Source organism: Mytilus galloprovincialis, chromosome 7 (assembly GCF_965363235.1).
Source record: "Mytilus galloprovincialis chromosome 7, xbMytGall1.hap1.1, whole genome shotgun sequence".
Taxonomy (NCBI): Eukaryota; Metazoa; Mollusca; class Bivalvia; order Mytilida; family Mytilidae; genus Mytilus; species Mytilus galloprovincialis.
In genome coordinates this window covers 76,735,537-76,754,422 of record NC_134844.1, presented here as the reverse complement: position 1 = coordinate 76,754,422, position 18,886 = coordinate 76,735,537, and the positions used below count along the sequence as shown (strand labels likewise).

At 33.2% G+C, this 18,886-nt stretch overlaps 1 protein-coding gene across 1 annotated transcript; it reads right to left on the bottom strand.

Annotated features, from left to right (window-relative positions):
- Window positions 1-6,931: 6,931 nt before the first annotated feature.
- On the bottom strand, window positions 6,932-14,931 carry LOC143083693 (succinate dehydrogenase assembly factor 2, mitochondrial-like). Its single transcript, XM_076259986.1, has 4 exons — window positions 14,798-14,931; window positions 10,928-11,091; window positions 9,578-9,687; window positions 6,932-7,236 (listed from the first exon to the last, which is right to left on the bottom strand). Exons 1-4 carry the CDS (start codon window positions 14,867-14,869, stop codon window positions 7,130-7,132), a joined length of 453 nt encoding a protein of 150 aa, XP_076116101.1. The 5' UTR covers window positions 14,870-14,931; the 3' UTR covers window positions 6,932-7,129.
- Between the last annotated feature and the right edge of the window lie 3,955 nt (window positions 14,932-18,886).

Sequence of the window (18,886 nt, the reverse complement as noted above, 5' to 3'; positions counted from 1 at the left end):
CTTGTTGTTATTATAAGCATCATAAAGAAACCAATTTCAGGCTGCAGGACACATGGTAATTCCGAATAATTTCATATGACATATGGTAATGACACTGATTTCAGTCCATATGACTCATGGTATACACTCATTTCAGTCCGTATGACACATGGTAGACACTGATTTCAGTCCATATGACACATGGTAGACACTCATTTCAGTCCATATGACACATGGTAGTACCTGATTTAAGTCTATATGACACATTGTAGTCACTGATTTCAGTCCTAATGACACATGTTTCTATAATTTGCTGTTTCTGAATCTAATGCATTCTGGATACAGTTTTTGAAAGCTTACAACGTATTATGTATGATTGATATCATAAACAATCAAATTCAACCAATAAACCTACATTATTTTGATTTTGAGGATTAAACAATAAAATTACCATTATCTTTTACTTTCAAACGGTGACTTGAGACCAGAAGGTGTAAAATGATTAAATATTTTGAATTCTTCAACCCAAATGGACTTCAACAGAATAGCTAAACCAGTCTAGGGTCAGCATTGCATGCATAGTTTTTTACCAAATTTTTTATCTTATTCAAGTATGAAGGGCCTGATGGAGGTGTCTCATCACAATTAATGAGTTGATTTTTTTTGTCAATCACGATTCACCTAAAATAAATTTCCATGATCACGGATCACTAAAATATAAAAAAAATAAATTCTGTAGAAAAACGGGTCACAATAGCGAAAATGCGCTGATCACGAAGAACGAAAATAACCCATCAGGCCCCTCATGTATACTAACAGAGGCGGATTTATAGGGGCAGGGTGATCAGGTCCCCCCGTTTATGGGAAAATTTGGTTAATTAAATAGGGAACCACTGAAGCATGACTGGAGCAAGCCCCTTTTAGACAGTTAGTGGTCCCTAATGAAATTTCTAAATCCGCCACAGACTAAAAAAAAATACAAAAACAGACACTACAGAAAAACATGAAAAAAACAACAACAAAAAACCAATACATCATGAATAGAAATACCATTGAAATTTCATCACTAAAAATATTATGATGTGTTCATTAACACTGCCACTCTTTAGTGTACAACAATGTAAAATTTCATGATCTGTGATGCAAATATAATGCAGTTGAGGCTTATACTGATGTTATCCCTTGTCTTGCTTTTGAAGCTAATGCATTATTTATTTGTCACAAAATGTGCACTTATCATGAATGTAAGGGACAAATGTATAAGTTTGAGTGGAATTATTGTTATCTGTACATGCCAATCTTGATGGGTTTAGGTTCATACTAAATATAGTTATCCTATTGCTTATAATAAGTCAGTTTTTTAAAGCAGTCACATTACCAAGAAAATGAGGTCAAGGATGATGGACAGATGACAGGACACTTTCTCAATTGAATTGCGTTCATGTCATGAACTTTTATAGCCAACCACACAGTATTGGCTTTTCTCATTGTTGAAGGTCGAACAGTTGCCTATAATTACCTGCATCCACTTCATTTGCACTTTGGTAGATAGTTGTCTCATTGGTTATCATACAACATCATTTATTTATATTCGTAACATAATGCATCTGTATACAAGGTACCAAGCATCCAGGTCTTTAAACCCCTAAAATATAAAGCTTTATACATATAGTTAAGGCTGCCTTTGTCACTTGGTTGTAATCCCCATGTCTCATATTTTGCAAATTTCATCTGTGCAAGATAAAAGTCATCCCAAATTCTTGGTTCTCAATGCTCTTCAACTTCATACTTTATTTGGCCTTTTTAACATTTTTTGATTCGAGCGTCACTGATGAGTCTTTTGTAGACAAAATGTGTGTCTTGCGTAAATATAAAATTTCAATCCTGGTATCTATGATGATAAAATTGAGAATGGAAATGGGGAATGTGCCAAAGAGACAACAACCCGACCATAGAAAAAAACAACAGCAGAAGGTCACCAACAGGTCTTCAATGTAGCGAGAAATTCCCGCACCTGGAGGCGTCCTTCAACTGGCCCCTAAACAAATATATACTAGTTCAGTGATAATGAACGCCATACTAATTTCCAAATTGTACACAAGAAACTAAAATTAAAATAATACAAGACTAACAAAGGCCAGAGGCTCTTGACTTGGGACAGGCACAAAAATGCGACGGGGTTAAACATGTTTGTGAGATCTCAACCCTCCCCCTATACCTCTAGCCAATGTAGAAAAGTAAACGCATAACAATACGCACATTAAAATTCAGTTCAAGAGAAGTCAGAGTCTGATGTCAGAATATATCTATATCCAGAAAAAGGGCACTTTTCTCAACAGTATTGTTATTTTTAAAACTGCAAGAAAGTCTTTAGCTACTACTTATTCAATAGAAACATTAAAATAAATTTCATTTCTGTTGAATACTATAATTGTTTTTTTGTGTATCTTTAATCTGTGTCCTGTTGACAGAGTAATCTCTCTTAGTGCAGTTATGTCCCTTGTAAGTTACTGCTCACTTATGTAATTCCTAACACTGGATTCCTTTATTTTCGTTGATTGAAGAAAATTGTTTTCTCATGGATATTTGTTTTCTTGGTTTTTCCAATTCTACTATAAGGAAGCTACCATTTGATTATAGGGGCTAGGAAAAAAAAAAATTCCTGCATTTCTATACGACCACAAAAAAATTTTGGTCCCAACCGCAAAAAAAATATATTGGTATGACGTTGGCGTCGTCGTTCGAAGACACATTGGTTTTCGCACTATAACTTTAGTTTAAGTAAATAGAAATCTATGAAATTTAAACACAAGGTTTATGACAAAAAAGGAAGGTTGGAATTGATTTTGGGAGTTTTGGTCCCAACAGTTTAGGAATTAGGGGCCAAAAAAGGGCCCAAATAAGCATTTTTCTTGGTTTTCGCACAATAACTTTAATATAAGTAAATAGAAATCTATGAAATTTAAACACAAGGTTTATGAACACCAAAGGAATGTTGGGATTGATTTTGGGAGTTTTGGTCCGAACAGTTTAGAAATTAGGGGTCAAAAAGGGGCTCAAATAAGCATTTTTCTTGCTTTTCGCACCATAACTTTAGTATAAGTAAATAGAAATCTATGACATTTAAACACAAGGTTTATTACCATAAAAGGAAGGTTGGGATTTATTTTGGGAGTTTTGGTCCCAACAGTTGAGGAATTAGGGGGCCAAAGGGTCCAAAATTAAACTTTGAACAACTTTGTTTGATTTCATCAAAAATTGAATAATTGGGGTTCTTTGATATGCCGATCTAACTGTGTATGTAGATTCTTAATTTTTGGTCCTGTTTTCAAATTGGTCTACATTAAGGTCCAAAGGGTCCAAAATTAAACTTAGTTTGATTTTAACACAAATTGAATTCTAGGGGTTCTTTGAAATGCTGAATCTAAACATGTACTTAGATTGTTGATTATGGGCCCAGTTTTCAAGTTTGTCCAAATCGGGGTCCAAAATTAAACTTTCTTTGATTTAAAAAAAAATGAATTCTTGGGGTTCTTTGATATGCTGAATCTAAACATGTACTTAGATTTTTGATTATGAGCCAAGTTTTCAAGTTGGTCCAAATTGGGGTCCAAAATTAAACTTTGTTTGATTTCAACAAAAATTGAATCCTTGGGGTTCTTTGATATGCTGAATCTAAACATGTATTAAGATTTTTGCTTAAGGGGCCATTTTTCAAGTTGGTCCAAAATTAAACTTTGTTTGATATCAACAAAAATTGAATCCTTGGGGTTTTTTGATATGCTGAATCTAAATAAAACATGTGTTTAGATTTTTGATTATAGGCCCAGTTTTCAAGTTTGTCCAAATCAGGGTCCAAAATTAAACTTTGTTTGATTTCAACAAAAATTGAATATATGGGGTTCTTTGATATATGCTGAATCTAACCATGTATTTAGATTTTTGATATTTGGGCCTGGTTATCAAATTGGTCCACATTGAGGTCTAAAGGGTCCAAAATTGAACTTTATTTGATTTCATCAAAAATTGAATTCTTGGGGTTCTTTGATATGCTGAATCTAACCATGTATTTAGATTTTGGATATTGGATCATAATAGGTAAATGTCCAATTTAAATTTTTTAAGTTTAAGTTCTTAGACCACATTCATTCTGTGTCAGAAACCTATGTTGTGTCAACTATTTAATCACAATCCAAATTCAGAGCTGTATCAAGCTTGAATGTTGTGTCCATACTGGCCCCAACTGTTCAGGGTTCGAACTCTGCGGTCGTATAAAGCTGCGCCCTGCCGAGCATCTGGTTTAAGTTGTTATTTCTGTCCTGCTTTTTTATGACTGTATGACATTTTATATTTTAATACTTTATGATGTATTTAAATGAGTAGTTATTGTTCCAAACTCCATTAGAAATTTGAATTGAGATCATTTTTAGAATAAGGGAAAGGGGGAGGTGAAAAAACAATTGGGGGGGGGGGGGTCAATTTTTCTCATTTCAGATTTCAGAAATTAAAAAGAAAATTTCTTCAAATAATGTTTTTTGAGAGGATTAATATTCAACAGCATAGTGAATTGCTCAAAAGCAAAAAAAAAATTTTAAGCTCATTAGACCACATTCATTCTGTGTCAGAAACCTATGCTGTGTCAACTATTTAATCACAATCCGAATTCAGAGCTGTATCCAGCTTGAATGTTGTGTCCATACTGGCCCCAACTGTTCAGGGTTCGAACTCTGCGGTCGTATAAAGCTGCGCCCTGCCGAGCATCTGGTTTAAGTTGTTATCTCTGTCCTGCTTTTTTATTTTCACTCAAATTGGTCATGTCTTTTTTATAAATTTATTATGACATTTTTATACCCCAAGCAAAGAAGTTGCGAAGGGTATTATGTTTTTGACCCGTCCGTCCGTCAGTCCTGTTTCTTGTCATCGCAACTCCTCTCAAACCACACAACAAAATTTCATGAAACCTTTTTAGATGAAAAGGACATATTATGTAGTTGCGCATATCAACAGGAAATTACGATTCAATTTCTTTTCTAGGAGTTACGCCCCTTCGGAACTTATTTGCTTCAATGCACTACTGCAACAGTTTGTCATCGCAACTCCTCTGAAACTACACAACAGAATTTCACAAAACCGTTTTAGATAAAAAGGACATATAATGCAGTTGTGCATATCGACAGGAAATTACGATTCAATTTCTTTTCTAGGAGTTACGCCCCTTCGGAACTTATTTGCTTCAATATACTACTGCAACAGTTTGTCATCGCAACTCCTCTGAAACCACACAACAGAATTTCATGAAACCTTTTTAGATGAAAAGGACATATTATGTAGGTGTGCATATCGACGGGAAATTAGGATTCAAATTTTTTTCTAGGAGTTACGCCCCTTTGAACTTATTTGCTTCAATGAACTTCTGCAACAGTTTGTCATCTCAACTCCTCTGAAACCCACACAACAGAATTTCGTGAAATTTTGTAGATAATAAGGACATACTATGTAGATGTGCATATTGACAGGAAATTATTATTCAATATTTTTTCTTACACTTATTTAATTTCTCCAATGACAATGTGGGGACATGGGGTATGTGAGCGTGCTCACTAAGGTTCTTTAATTTTCATAGTCATCCTTTTTTTTTGCCAAGTTGCTCATACTGTCGTTTTTTTTATTCACATCTCCTGTCCTACCTTTTTTTCAAATTTCATTCTAGCCCATAATAAAAATCCAATGGTAGCTTCCTTAATAAGACTTTAGAAGTGTAGCAATGTAGTATATGCCCTAATATTTTACAGCTGTGGGTTTTTGCTTGTGAGACTCAGAGAGTTGTCTAATTTTACTTTTTTATCATGAACTTTGGTGGATAGTTGTTTCATTGGCAATCCTACCTTACCATCTTATTTTCATATATATATATATATAAACTTGTACTTGTTGAACCTTAAATTTCATTGTTCATTGATACCCATTAAAATCACAAGAAATGGTATCCCATGAATAAAAATGTATCCACATTGTGACATGTATGTACATGTACTTTGTACTACAGGTGGTGCTTTTAAAAAATTCTGTTTATCCTTGAAGTGACATGAGGTATTGAACTTTGGTATTATCATAAGTCTGCAGGTTCTTTCGAACTAAACAAATGTCAAACAGCATGTGCTACAACTTTTTACATGCTGTAATACAAAGTAACTTGTTTACAATGTAATTACATAGCAACAGACTGAATAAGTCCATTTGCACTATTCAATATTTAATATTTAATCAAATTCAGAGCACAGATGTTGTATAATAAAAAGGTTAACAATCTGTATTTACACAAAAGACAATACAAATTACTATAACTTGACAACAGGAGAATAGTAATTTATCCCATAAAGAGATGTTCTTTTAATAATAGTTTATGGATATAACCTTTTACATACAGATATAAAAAGTAAGAAATTTACTATATTGCTTATTGTTTGAAGTCAATGAAAATAGGTACCTACAGATTTGTTTTAAAATTATTATTGAAAATATGACTTAGCAACAAGAATCTTACAAATAAGACTGATCCATCAAAAAGACATTTATATTGACCAGCTGTTCAACAAGTGATTTGGTACATGACATACCACAGATAGTTTTTTTTTTTTTCTCATTTCATGAATAGTAACTATGCCAACAATATAATCCAAAATTTCAATAAGAAATTAGATTTTTTAATGCTTAAGAAGATGTGGTATATTTGTGACAGAATCCATAGCTAGAGAGTTTTTAAATTCCATGCATTTTCAAAACAAAGAGAGTTAAAGACGTCTAAACATTTCAGCTCTAGATTGATAATTTTCACCAGGCGGCCACTCAATAAATCTGGAAATCTATATCTCCTGATTGAAGGGCCACACATCTTTGAAACTCAGCAGACACAAATAACACATAAATGAGAAAATGTAAGAATAAAAGTACACCAATAGATCCATGATAACTGTTACCCAATAAATAATAACACTTTTCATATACTATGTACACAGAACAATGAAGCTGTTCATTTCAATTAAATGCATTCTATACAAATTCTTCCTTGGCAATTTCCATAACTTGTTGGCTTACACACATGTTGGACAAATTTGAGTTTTCATTTGAGATTCCATCTCAGTTCTAAGCATTATAAATCAGGTTGGCGACTACGATCCACCAGATTTTCATTACATGCATGCTTTTTTAACATGTCCATAATTTTATTGTCAAATTCTTCTGGTGTTGGCTTGTTACCTGCAACAAATAGTATTTTTATTAGCACAAGTAAAGTTATTTCAATCTTTAAGTAGAAAGCTGAACAACTTATATTTTGAACTTAATAATTAAGTGGGAATCATTACATAAAATTTGGAATGGAGATAGGGATTATGTCAAAGAGATAGCAACCCGATCAAAGAGCAGATAACAGCTGAAGGCCACCAATGGGTCTTGAACACAGCAAAAAATCCTGCACCCAGAGTTGAGACTCAGATGGACTCTATTCACATAACTAAGTAAGGTTGCATTCTCATTCAATACATCCTGAAACCACTTTTCTACACAGTTTTTTTTTTTGGTGATACTTTTTAACTTGGCCTTACACAAAGTAACATCAAATTTGATAGAAATCAAAACCAGTGATATTATTTCATAGACAGGTTGCAATGCAACATGTAGATTTGGTAAGCATATGTGAAAAGCTATATATTTTTTGGAAAAATGTAACACTTTTTTAAGTAAACATGACCGTAACCTCAAAATTAGTGATCTAGCATGGGGCAGGTGCACTTATCTCCAATATTAATTGACTAGGATAGTCAGTTTTCCTACCGAAAAGTTAGTGGTTATCTGCGAGGCTCTCTGGCTACCTTCACCAATAAAATCTGACGGCCACAAAATAGCAATAGTGTAGAAAGTGACATTAAACACCAAACAATCAATCAAAATTAGCCTTGTAACAATACTTTAGAAAATTAACAGTTTGTAGAACACTAAAATTCATGGTTCACAAATAACCACGAAAACCACAACCAGATGCTCCGCAGGGCGTAGCTTTATACGACCGCAGATGTCGAACCCTGAACGGTTGGGGCAAGTATGGACACAACATTCAAGCTGGATACAGCTCTGAATTCGGATTGTGATTAAATAGTTGACACAGCATAGGTTTCTGACACAGAATGAATGTGGTCTAATGAGCTTAAAATTTTTTTTTTGCTTTTGAGCAATTCACTATGCTGTTGAATATTAATCCTCTCAAAAAACATTATTTGAAGAAATTTTCTTTTTAATTTCTGAAATCTGAAATGAGAAAAATTGACCCCCCCCAATTGTTTTTTCACCTCCCCCTTTCCCTTATTCTAAAAATGATCTCAATTCAAATTTCTAATGGAGTTTGGAACAATAACTACTCATTTAAATACATCATAAAGTATTAAAATATAAAATGTCATACAGTCATGCTTGAAATTAATATTAATTAATAGTAACTTCTAAAAAATAAATGGGGAATGTGTCCAAAGGGACACAGATGATGCCCCCGCTAGCATATAACGTTATAAAGGGACATAACTCAAGAACTGTAAAAGTGAAGCTGCCAAAAATTGAACTTAATCTGAGTTTAGAGGTAATAAGCATTATATACACATTTCATTAAATTTAGTTGAGACAAACTTAAGTAAAGAGAACAGAAACGAAAAAATTCTTCAATTTTTCCACTTGTAAAGGGGCATAACCCTAGAATGGTAATCAAAGTGCTTGTAATCACTGAATGGTAAAGATTGCTTAAATTTATCAATTGATAGTAAAAGTGAATATTGCATTGTATATTGTATATAGCATTGATTTAAGTTGATTCAACTATTATTCAAGACAAAGAAAGATAACTTCAATTTTCAAAGATTTCATAAAGCATTAGTTTTAGGTGATTCAACAACCATTCTGGACAAAGAAAGATAACTCCAATTTATTGTCTTGAAACTACAAAAATGCTTGTTTTTGGCGCCTTTTTGGCCCTTTATACCTAGACTGTTTGCCCCATTACCCTTAAACTATATCCCAACCTTCTACTTATGGTATTAAACATTGTGGTACAATTTCAGAACAATTGAAATACTTATACACAACTTATTGTCTTGACACTAGATAAATGCTTGTTTTGGGCCCTGTGGGCCCCTTATTCCTAAACCTTAGGGACCATAGCCCCCAAAATCAATCCCAAACTTCCTTTTTTGGTTATAAACATTGTGTTAAAATCTTATTGATTTCTATTTACTTATACTAAAGTTATTATCCGGAAACCATCCGTCTGCCGGACGACGACGTGATACCAATGTACGACCGACCGCAAAAATTTTGCGGTCGTATAAAAACTGGTATTTGACCAATAATCAAATTTTCTAAAGAATTGTATACAGACTTTTGCAAAATCAAATTTCACTGAAAATTCAATTTTCCTCAAAAACTATTATCCATGATATTAATGAATCCACAGATCATATCAACACATTTTGTATTTGATTGCATAAAGATTTTGATGAAGGCACAATTAATTTGCTCCTTTTGCCACCAAAAATTAAACAAACACGATACTGACCTATGGCCCAATAATATATTTCCCAATCATTAGATGGCTTGTTGATCAGTCTGTCATACATGGTGGTTTCTTTCTCATCAAAAGAATTTAAAAATTCAGCTGCAAACGAGCTGAAATAAATAACATATATTTTAAGGCAGTACCAAACACCTTCACTAAAATTAGTTTGACTTCTATAATTTTCAAAAAAAATCAACAAAATATTTAGTAAATTACTGTCACCCATTGATAAAAATTTCAAAAAACTTGAACACAGTGACAGCCTTTATTGGAAAGATATTGAACAGATATATCATGTTCTTGAGGGGTATTTGCAAAAAATACCAGTCGAGAGAATGTAAAATTTCACGAGCCGTAAGGCCAGGGAAATTCATTCTCAACAATGGTAATTTTCGCAAATACCCCTCAAGAACATGCTATATCTGTTTAATTACACCGAATGTTAACATTCAAAAACACATTGATGATAGTGACGTTACAAGCGTCCAGTATGATAAGAGTATTTTTAGGCAAATACCACGACAGAGAGGGTAAAAAAGGCATATCCTGTTTGCAAATACCCCAGCGGCATTAAAAAATTAACGATATTCATTTGATAACAGTAAATTGGTGAAAAATACACTGGCTATCAACCAATCAAAACCCAGGATTCTTACATGAGGTGTAATAAATACATTATATAGCAGTTTGGCAAACACTTATTAATAGAATGTAATTAAAATGTTCAGCAGATTTTTTTACAGAGTTATCTCCCTATAGTGTTGTGTACCACCTTGAGTCCTTTTCAACTGATTTCTAAAGACTGGTCTAATGTTGTAATGTTAAACCACTATCCCATCAATAATAATCATCAAATTACTCTATATTGACTGTACAAACTCAGGAATATTGAATTCAGGGGACAAGAGTTGCTTTCCATAGTTATGATAGTATTTGTTGGGGTTTGAATTGTGTTAAATTATTTTCAAAACTTTATATTATGTGCACTATAGGTTACTACAGGGTATGGGTTTTACTAACTGTTAAAAACAGTATAACATGTACATGATGTAAAGAGTGACGTATAGTTGGAAAAATCAGTTATTTTTTCTCTGGTGGATAGTTTCCACTGCCTTTCATATCATATCTTTTTTTTATGTTGTAGTAGAAAAACAAATAATTAAAATCAAGTACAACAAGGACTGAAAGTTTTTTCCACAATTGATGTCTCAAATTAATGGTACTATGACCTTCTTTGAACTACGGAGACTTCATATGTATTTCTAAAGTATAGAAATCCAAATAATCCCTATGACTTTTCATTTATATTACATGCATTCCTGAAACATTTTGAGTAAATAATCTATGTACCTTAAAAGAAGACCATTTTCAAGCATGCCTCTTTTTCTACTTTGATATAATAATCTAGCTTTCTTCACTTCTAGTGCTTCCTTCTGTCTTTCCTGGTATTCAGGTAAAGGATATTCATCCTCTGTGTTATTTGTTGAAGATAATCTGTGCGACTGGAAAAATACCTGCAAATATAACATTGACATGATTGACAAATTTAGAATTTGGTGTTGCATCATGGGAATAATAATAATAATAATGCAGATTGTCAATGCTTTGTTATATTTATTACAAGTTTAGAGTTCAAAGTTTTCACTTCACTAAATTTCAAGACCAATAGACAACTACTATTTACTGCATGCCTGGTCTAAACAAAATTTCAATAGCATCCAAATGACTAAATAGTTCATGGGGACTTGCATTTATATTGATTTTAATAGATTGGTAAACACACTTTAAAATAAAATAATGTAACCAGATCGAGTTTGATTCTTCGCACAAAATCACCTTTCAACTTTCCATTGGGACAATTTAAAATAATTATGAGGTATTGCAAGGCAAAACATCAGAGGAAGGCGTCCTAGCAAAAATTAAAATAGCCTTGCAAGATGTCATAATTATTTAGAGTACATAGGGACTAGGACATATGCATTAAAAAGCATGCGTGTTAGCAGACTGAGCGAAACAAGTACTTCCCTAACGCTTACAGCTGATCTACTATATTTATACCAAGGGATATACCAAGGAAAATCAATACAGTCACATTTCCCCCACCTCAAGTCATTATTTTACTATTATGATGATATCTCCAACACTTCCCTGGTTAGGTCATAAAAGTTATGTTTGGGCCAATTGTAATCAGAGAACATGATTCTATATACTATAACACCTTTGTCTCAACAGGGACTCAACACCCAGGATCTTCTTGTTACAAAGGGGGTCTCATTGGGGGGTTCTGATCCCGGATCCTGCTAACTGTTTTGTCAGATTCCTGTATCCCGCTTACACTATGTATGTAACATGTGTAAGCAATTCTCATTTTTTAGTAATGTTCTGTGTCCCGCTAGACTTCATTTCCTGTTTTCACAGCACAATAATTTGACTTTCACGTGTCACACTTATAAAATTGTAGACCCAATGAGACCCACTTCAAAGCAGTATATACTGACTGAGCTTAAAAGTGGGTCTCATTGGGGTCTATGTGTGACATGGGATTGCTGATTTTTTGGGGTAGGTCTTTTTACCACCGAACACCACCAACCACCGCTGAACACCCTAAAACCCACTAACCACTTACAAAAACTGTGATATTATACAATAAAACGATAAAACAAATTAAATTACATACAATTTAATCAATTTTAGATTTTTAAGGACATTATTTTTATGTTAAAATTGATAATCAATATCAGGAAAAACGTCTTCGGATTCATTATTTCCGGAGTACATAATGTGTTGTGTGTGTTATTAAAATAATAAAATTCAAATATATTCATAATTAGTAATCAGTTCTCAAGTAGATTTCGATATTTGTCTCTTTTCTCAATATTGGTACAACTATTTTATAGAAGAATTAGAAGAAAAAAAATGGGAAACAAATATATTTGATGTGTCCATGGGGGTCTGTGGAGTTCAAAAAGTAGAGTGTTAATAGACTCTCCCTTTCTGTTTTCTGTAGATATTTGGACTCTAAATCTTTTTATTTGTCGAATTTATAACATGAATATTATATGTAAGTCACATTTATAACGATAAAAGACAAAATAATAGACTTTTGGGGTGTTAGGTGATGTTTGGCGGTGTGCGGTGGTGTTCGGTGGTGAAAAGACCTACTGGATTTTTTATAAGCATGACACATGAAAGTCAAACTATTGTGCCTTGAAAATAGGAAATTCAGTCTAGCAGGACACAGGTCATTATAAAAAATTGAGAATTGCTCCTGTAAATGGCGTAAGTAGGATACAGTAATCTCACAAAACAGTAAGCGGGATCCGGGATCAAAACCCCACAATGAGACCCTCTAAAGAAGTATTTCCTCAGCTCAACCCATTATGGCTGGCTAAGCAAATGCTTAAAGTAATACTGTATCTACTATAAATATATATCAAGGGAAGCAATGCCATCACAACAAGCCTTTTCCAACCCATCTTTTAATTTTTTTTATTACAAACATGTGACGTGTAACGTAACGGTACCCAAATTGCACCTATTTAGCAAAACTAGCAGCAAAAATCTTACAAGATTTTCTAGAGACTAAACAATTTGTTTTTTTATGATTTGATACTAAGCACATCTTTCAACATAGGTAAAACTATTTAGATATGCACAAAATGTTCACAGTATCTATCAACAGATGAAGTATTTACTGAAAAAGCAAAATGTACTGAAACGTCATCTTTTTAAAATGTGCAAATACAATATGTTACAAGTATCCATTTAAAAAATAATGAAGAGTAAGCATGGACTTATATCCAATTGTTCAAAATATTTAAAGAAATTAAACAAAAGCTCTGTTATTAGACTTTTGACTATGTGAATTAAAGCATGGAAGCAATTTGGGTACTCCTAATTTCAGAATCATTGATGGTTTGGAGGTCAGTTTAGACCATTTTTTCTATGATTCCATATGGAATAAAAATCAAATTGGTGTACCTTTATAATAAAGAAGGATAGGGCTAAAAAATAAACACAGAATGGACATTTTTGTCTTCATCATAAAAAAACGTAGATGAAAAAACTGTCAAAATAGGTGCAATTTGGGTACCGTCACATTATTTATTTTCTATACATCAATGACCTTAGCGGCTCTCATGCACTTTCACATTTTAATTACACATATTTGTCTGTCCTCGGCCTCTTAGTGTTGGGTTGTGTAATCAAGACCATACCTGTCAACTTACCCGTTTCACCCGGATTTCTGACCGGAATTGTTTCCGGTATTTAGAAGTAATACGACCTTCGGTTTTATCGGTCTTTTTCAATGTAACAAAAAGTCAAAATGTAGGACTGTTTACCTGAGCTACGTAACGATATTTTCTTCACAAAGACCAAAAGTGTTTTGGCTGATAAAGTAACTAATGCAGAAACTTTATTTTCGTACTTTGTGGCTGAGCACAACCTTTCCTTTGCAGTAACTGACCATTTCACAAAATTGTGTAAATTAATGTTCTCTGACAGTGAAATAGCTTCAGGTTATTCCTGTGGAAAAACTAAAACCACCCAAATAGTAAAGAGGGCCTTTTCAGTTGAAAATAACAAAGTGGTAGTTGAAAACAAGCCAAGATTTTTTGTTTTGTCAAAACTTGCTAAAACATTACTGGTTTTGCCAAACAGATTATGCAGACAGTGAGAGGGCATTTTCTTTAGTAAAGAAAATAGCTACAGAGTTTAGGGCTGATCTTAATAAGGATACACTGTGTGCTCTTCTTTCTTGTAAAATGAATACACATTTGCATTGCTATGAACTGAAACCAAGTGCAGTTCTTTTAAAGAATGCCAAGTCTGCTACTATGGAATATAACAATAGTCTGAAATAAACTTGTATACATGTTCTAACTGTTTCATATACATATTGACTATATAAATTATATGTAAAAATATTTTTGTTCTTCAATTGAGCCCGCAAAATGTCGTACGCGTTATGACCTGAGATTTTTTTTCTCAATGCAGGTCATGACCTGACTTTTCATTTTCAGAGGTTGACAGGTATGCAAGACCGTGCTTCATTATTACTTGTCTGTAACAAGTGCCTGTGCATGGTGCCTTGGTGGGCCTTACAGTTTCATTTTTTATTGTCCTTTGCTTGACTATATATTATTATAATAGTCAAGCAAAGGAATTTGTAACCAACTTCTAAATACAATAATCAAAATATATTTCTTATAAACATACTCTAGTAGAAGACTGATATGTAGATTGTCTTGCATAAGATTGACAAGCTCGAATTAGAGAGACAAATCTCATTTTCACCCAGTCTTGTCTGCACCGAAAGTTGTATAACAATTTTGACAGCGGGGTTAGCTCCCCTTAAAAATTTGACTAAGCACCAAAATATTTATTAGGGTAACATATACCGGAAAGGACATAACTAGACCACCGGTCCTGCTAAAAAGCGCCCGGGAGCGCCCGGGAAGAGAAAAAGCGCCCGGAGAAGGAAAATTAGCGCCCGGAGAAGAAAATTAGCGCCCGGGAGAAGAAAATATTAATATTTGATAACAATATTTTTTTTCCTTTAAAAATAGCTAATCGATATTGTTTGGCACTGGCTACGGTTACATGGAAATGTAACAATAATAAACATATTATTGTTACATTGGAGTCTAATTGCCGGAATGCAAAGTTGGGTAAGGAACCGATAAATTACGAATGTAACAATAATTATTGAGGCTACGATTACATTGAGTTATTGTAATGTTACATGAAAAACAGCAATGTACGTACGGTAGATTTAAACTGAAATCTTCTATTATAATAGTTTTATTGCTTAATTCTTTCATATGTACTAAATAATACTGGTAATAATGAAAAATATACTTAAGCTTTTAGCAATGGATGAAGAGATTCCTATTACAATATTGTTTAGGGTGAAAAATTTAAAACTTGGGATGCGTTTGAAAAGCCCGGGATTTGTATAGTAAGAAGCCTTCTTACTATAAAAAATCTTTGACACAGCTATACAAACGCAGTTCTGAAAAAGATATACACCAAAAGCAAAGTTTGCTAACTGTGAACTTATATACTGTGAACTTCTGTATACATGTATCCATGGAGGACGTAAGTTAGTTCTTCAAAGATCTTAGAAAATGTGTAGGACTTAAACATGCTTTAAAAACCACTTACTGGATACATTTGTAGAAACTGTCATTGAAATAAAAAAAATAAAGAAATTGTATTTATAATTGTATGTATTGTAAATATAAAATAAATGTCTTAAAGTTTTACTATTTAGTACATATTACTAGTCCCATCGTACATTGCTGTTTTCCATGTAACAATAACGCAATGTAACCGTAGCCTCAATAGTTATTGTTACATTCGTAATTAGTCAGGTCCTTACCCAACCATGCATTCCGGCAATTAGTCTCCAATGTAACAATAATATTTTTATTATTGTTACATTTCCATGTAACCGTAGCCAGTGCCATATTGTTTTGTCCTTAATATAATGTACGATGCTACATCTAAAGTGTTGTTGCACTTTTACATTTTAGATTTCAAAACTGTATATAAGTAAGTAAATAAATATAAATAAGAGTATATAGAAAAATCATGAAAGACATTGTCCTCGATCAAAATGTATTGTTATTTAAAAATAATCGGTGCCTGAGGTCTAATATTTTCGCAACTGCATGCATGTGAACACTTTTTTATACAGATGCTGAGATAGATTTATTATATCTTTTTATAAAACTAAAACTGTTTCAATGGCTATGGTTATCAGGGTTTTAATGCTTAGACTTAAATGTAAACCAAACACCTGCTTTTTACCCCCTTGTTTTAACTACAGTACATGTATAGTACTGCTTTTTTGCTGATTTATTATGTGTACCTCTTTTAATTTTGATTAAATTAATATTTATCTGTGAAATTTGAGTTGTCTTATACATTTTTCATTTTGATATCGTTTTTGAAAAACATGTCTTTTGAATAGTATAATTCATATATTATTGTTAAAATTGAAATATTCATACTTGTTATTGTGCTTTATTACAAATGTCTATTATCTGAATTTGCAAATTACTTGTTTAAAATAATTAAAAAAATAATGTTCATAACTTAACAAAGTTGTCTTATGCCAATAAAATATCTATATATTTTCCCTGGGCGCTTTTTCTGTTCCCCGGGCGCTAAATTTTCGTCTCCGGGCGCTTTTTCTCTTCCCCGGGCGCTTTTTCTTCACCCGGGCGCTCCCGGGCGCTTTTTAGAAGGACCCTAGACCACGCATTTCTCTTATCTCCAGACTCCATTTTTTTGACCGTTATTCTCTAATCTTCATTTTTAAGGGCATTATTCTTTAATCATTTAACCCCATACAAATCCTCATACTAACGTGTGCAGGTATAATTTTTTTATTGATATAATTTTTTTATAGTTTTTAAAATTATTGATACGAAAATCAACAAAAATAAAGCGATTGCAGCTGAGCTGACATGCCTGGCATAGATCATTATATAAAAATCATTAATTTATTCACATGTGAACACTGTACAATCGATTTTATTCAAATAATTAAGTGTTGTTTTACTTTTTATATCATCATTGAATATGTACGTATTTATAAAAAGAAGATTTTGTATGATTGCCAAAGAGGAAAGTCTCCTCAAGACACCAAATAACACAAAATTTACAACTATATGATGGTCCCTGTGTGACCTGTAACAATGAGCAAAGCATATACTGCATAGTCAGCTATAAAAGTAACTAGTCAAATATCTTATGGTATTCTAATATACTGTTTTACATTGAAAAATGGATGTGTTACGTAATTAACTATCTGCAACTTAGTAATAATAGATTTAAACTATGCTTGTATTTATTTATTGCATTATTCTCCAAGAGATTATTTACATTTAACAAGCCCCCCCCCCTTCCCCCCCAAAAAAAAATAATAATAATTCATAGGCATATCCTTTTGGCATATATCCCGGCGGCGTAGAAAAATGAACGATATTCATTTGATAACAGTTAATTGGTGAAAAATACACTGGTTATAAACCACTCAAATCCTCTTATTTTGGATGGAATATGATAAAATATTTGTAAAATAATATTGAAACATAGTTTATGATAACATTGGCGTTTAAACAAACAAAAAATGTTTGAAAAATAATGATTTATCTAAACACAATTTTAGTAACAAAATGATGTGTTTTTGTGGCCACATTTTGCCATGTGATTCTAGACTTTCCGAATTGACTTTCCTCTGAGTTCAGTATTTTTGTGATTTTACTTTTTATTTTTTGTACAAAAAAATGTATTTTACAACTTTTACTGTAGTCGAACTTTACAATGTCAGACATCTCAAAACGACTTATAGTGGATTGGTGATGACAAACAATACGTGCGGTTGTCACAGCGACATTCCTGCTTCTGTCATGCTGATAATTAGCCATCTTGCTGCAGTTAAGGGTTGTGGAGGACTCATTATAAGGTGTCAATCACATAACTTTATAAACTTGGTTATTTAAAGTGTTGAAAACAATGAGGATAAAAACGTCTGTTTTGTTGTTTACTGGTACAGTAGCTGCATGTGCAGATAAGAACTTATCGAGTCGATATTTATTGTGAGTTCGTGGTCTAGTGGTTAAGACCGATGGCTACAGTGCTGAAGGTCCCGAGTTCGATTCTCACCCGGGGTGCTAAAAATATCAGTACATCAGAAGGGTAATTTTCACCCTCTCACACACATCTCTGGTACCCAGACCGGAGTTTAAACTAGAATGGGTACTTAGGGGGCCTCGGTTGGTCGAAGGTGTCCCCTACTTTTTTCAATCTTCTGATATCTCTCTGGTTTGTCTGTTTCCACCGAGTGGCCCGGTGGTTCTCTCCGAGTACTTCGGCTTCCTCCACCATAATAACAGACTTCCCGGTGTCCTACATGCTCCCTTGGGCGGTGTTGGGTGGGGATTGTTCTGGTGGTGGGATAATATTGTAAAGGACACATCTCCATTAATCCTTAGGGAGTGTACATGGATCCGCTGTACCCTTGCAGTCAATCAAGGGGTGCGTCTAAATTGGCGGAATCTCGAGTACATACGTACATACATACATTGATCATGTTGAACTCAGGTGTTTAACCTGGGAACAGTACATCTATATATGTTCCTGGTTTAACTAGTTCTATTTTAACAAATTATATCACAAAAAAATAAAGAGTGTTTTTTTTTTATTAATTTCAATTTCAATTTGGTGTTGCAATACTTTTTTTCATGTGTATATTTTATTATATCGAATACAGTACGTTATGGTATATACAACTTT

Excerpts from the sequence above, each read along its gene's own strand:
- LOC143083693 (XM_076259986.1), bottom strand. The coding sequence starts at position 14,869 with ATGAGATTTGTCTCTCTAATTCGAGCTTGTCAATCTTATGCAAGACAA. Across the intron at positions 11,092-14,797 it reads CATATCAGTCTTCTACTAGA|GTATTTTTCCAGTCGCACAG; the intron begins GTATGTTTATAA and ends TTATATTTGCAG. Across the intron at positions 9,688-10,927 it reads GAAAATGGTCTTCTTTTAAG|CTCGTTTGCAGCTGAATTTT; the intron begins GTACATAGATTA and ends TATTTATTTCAG.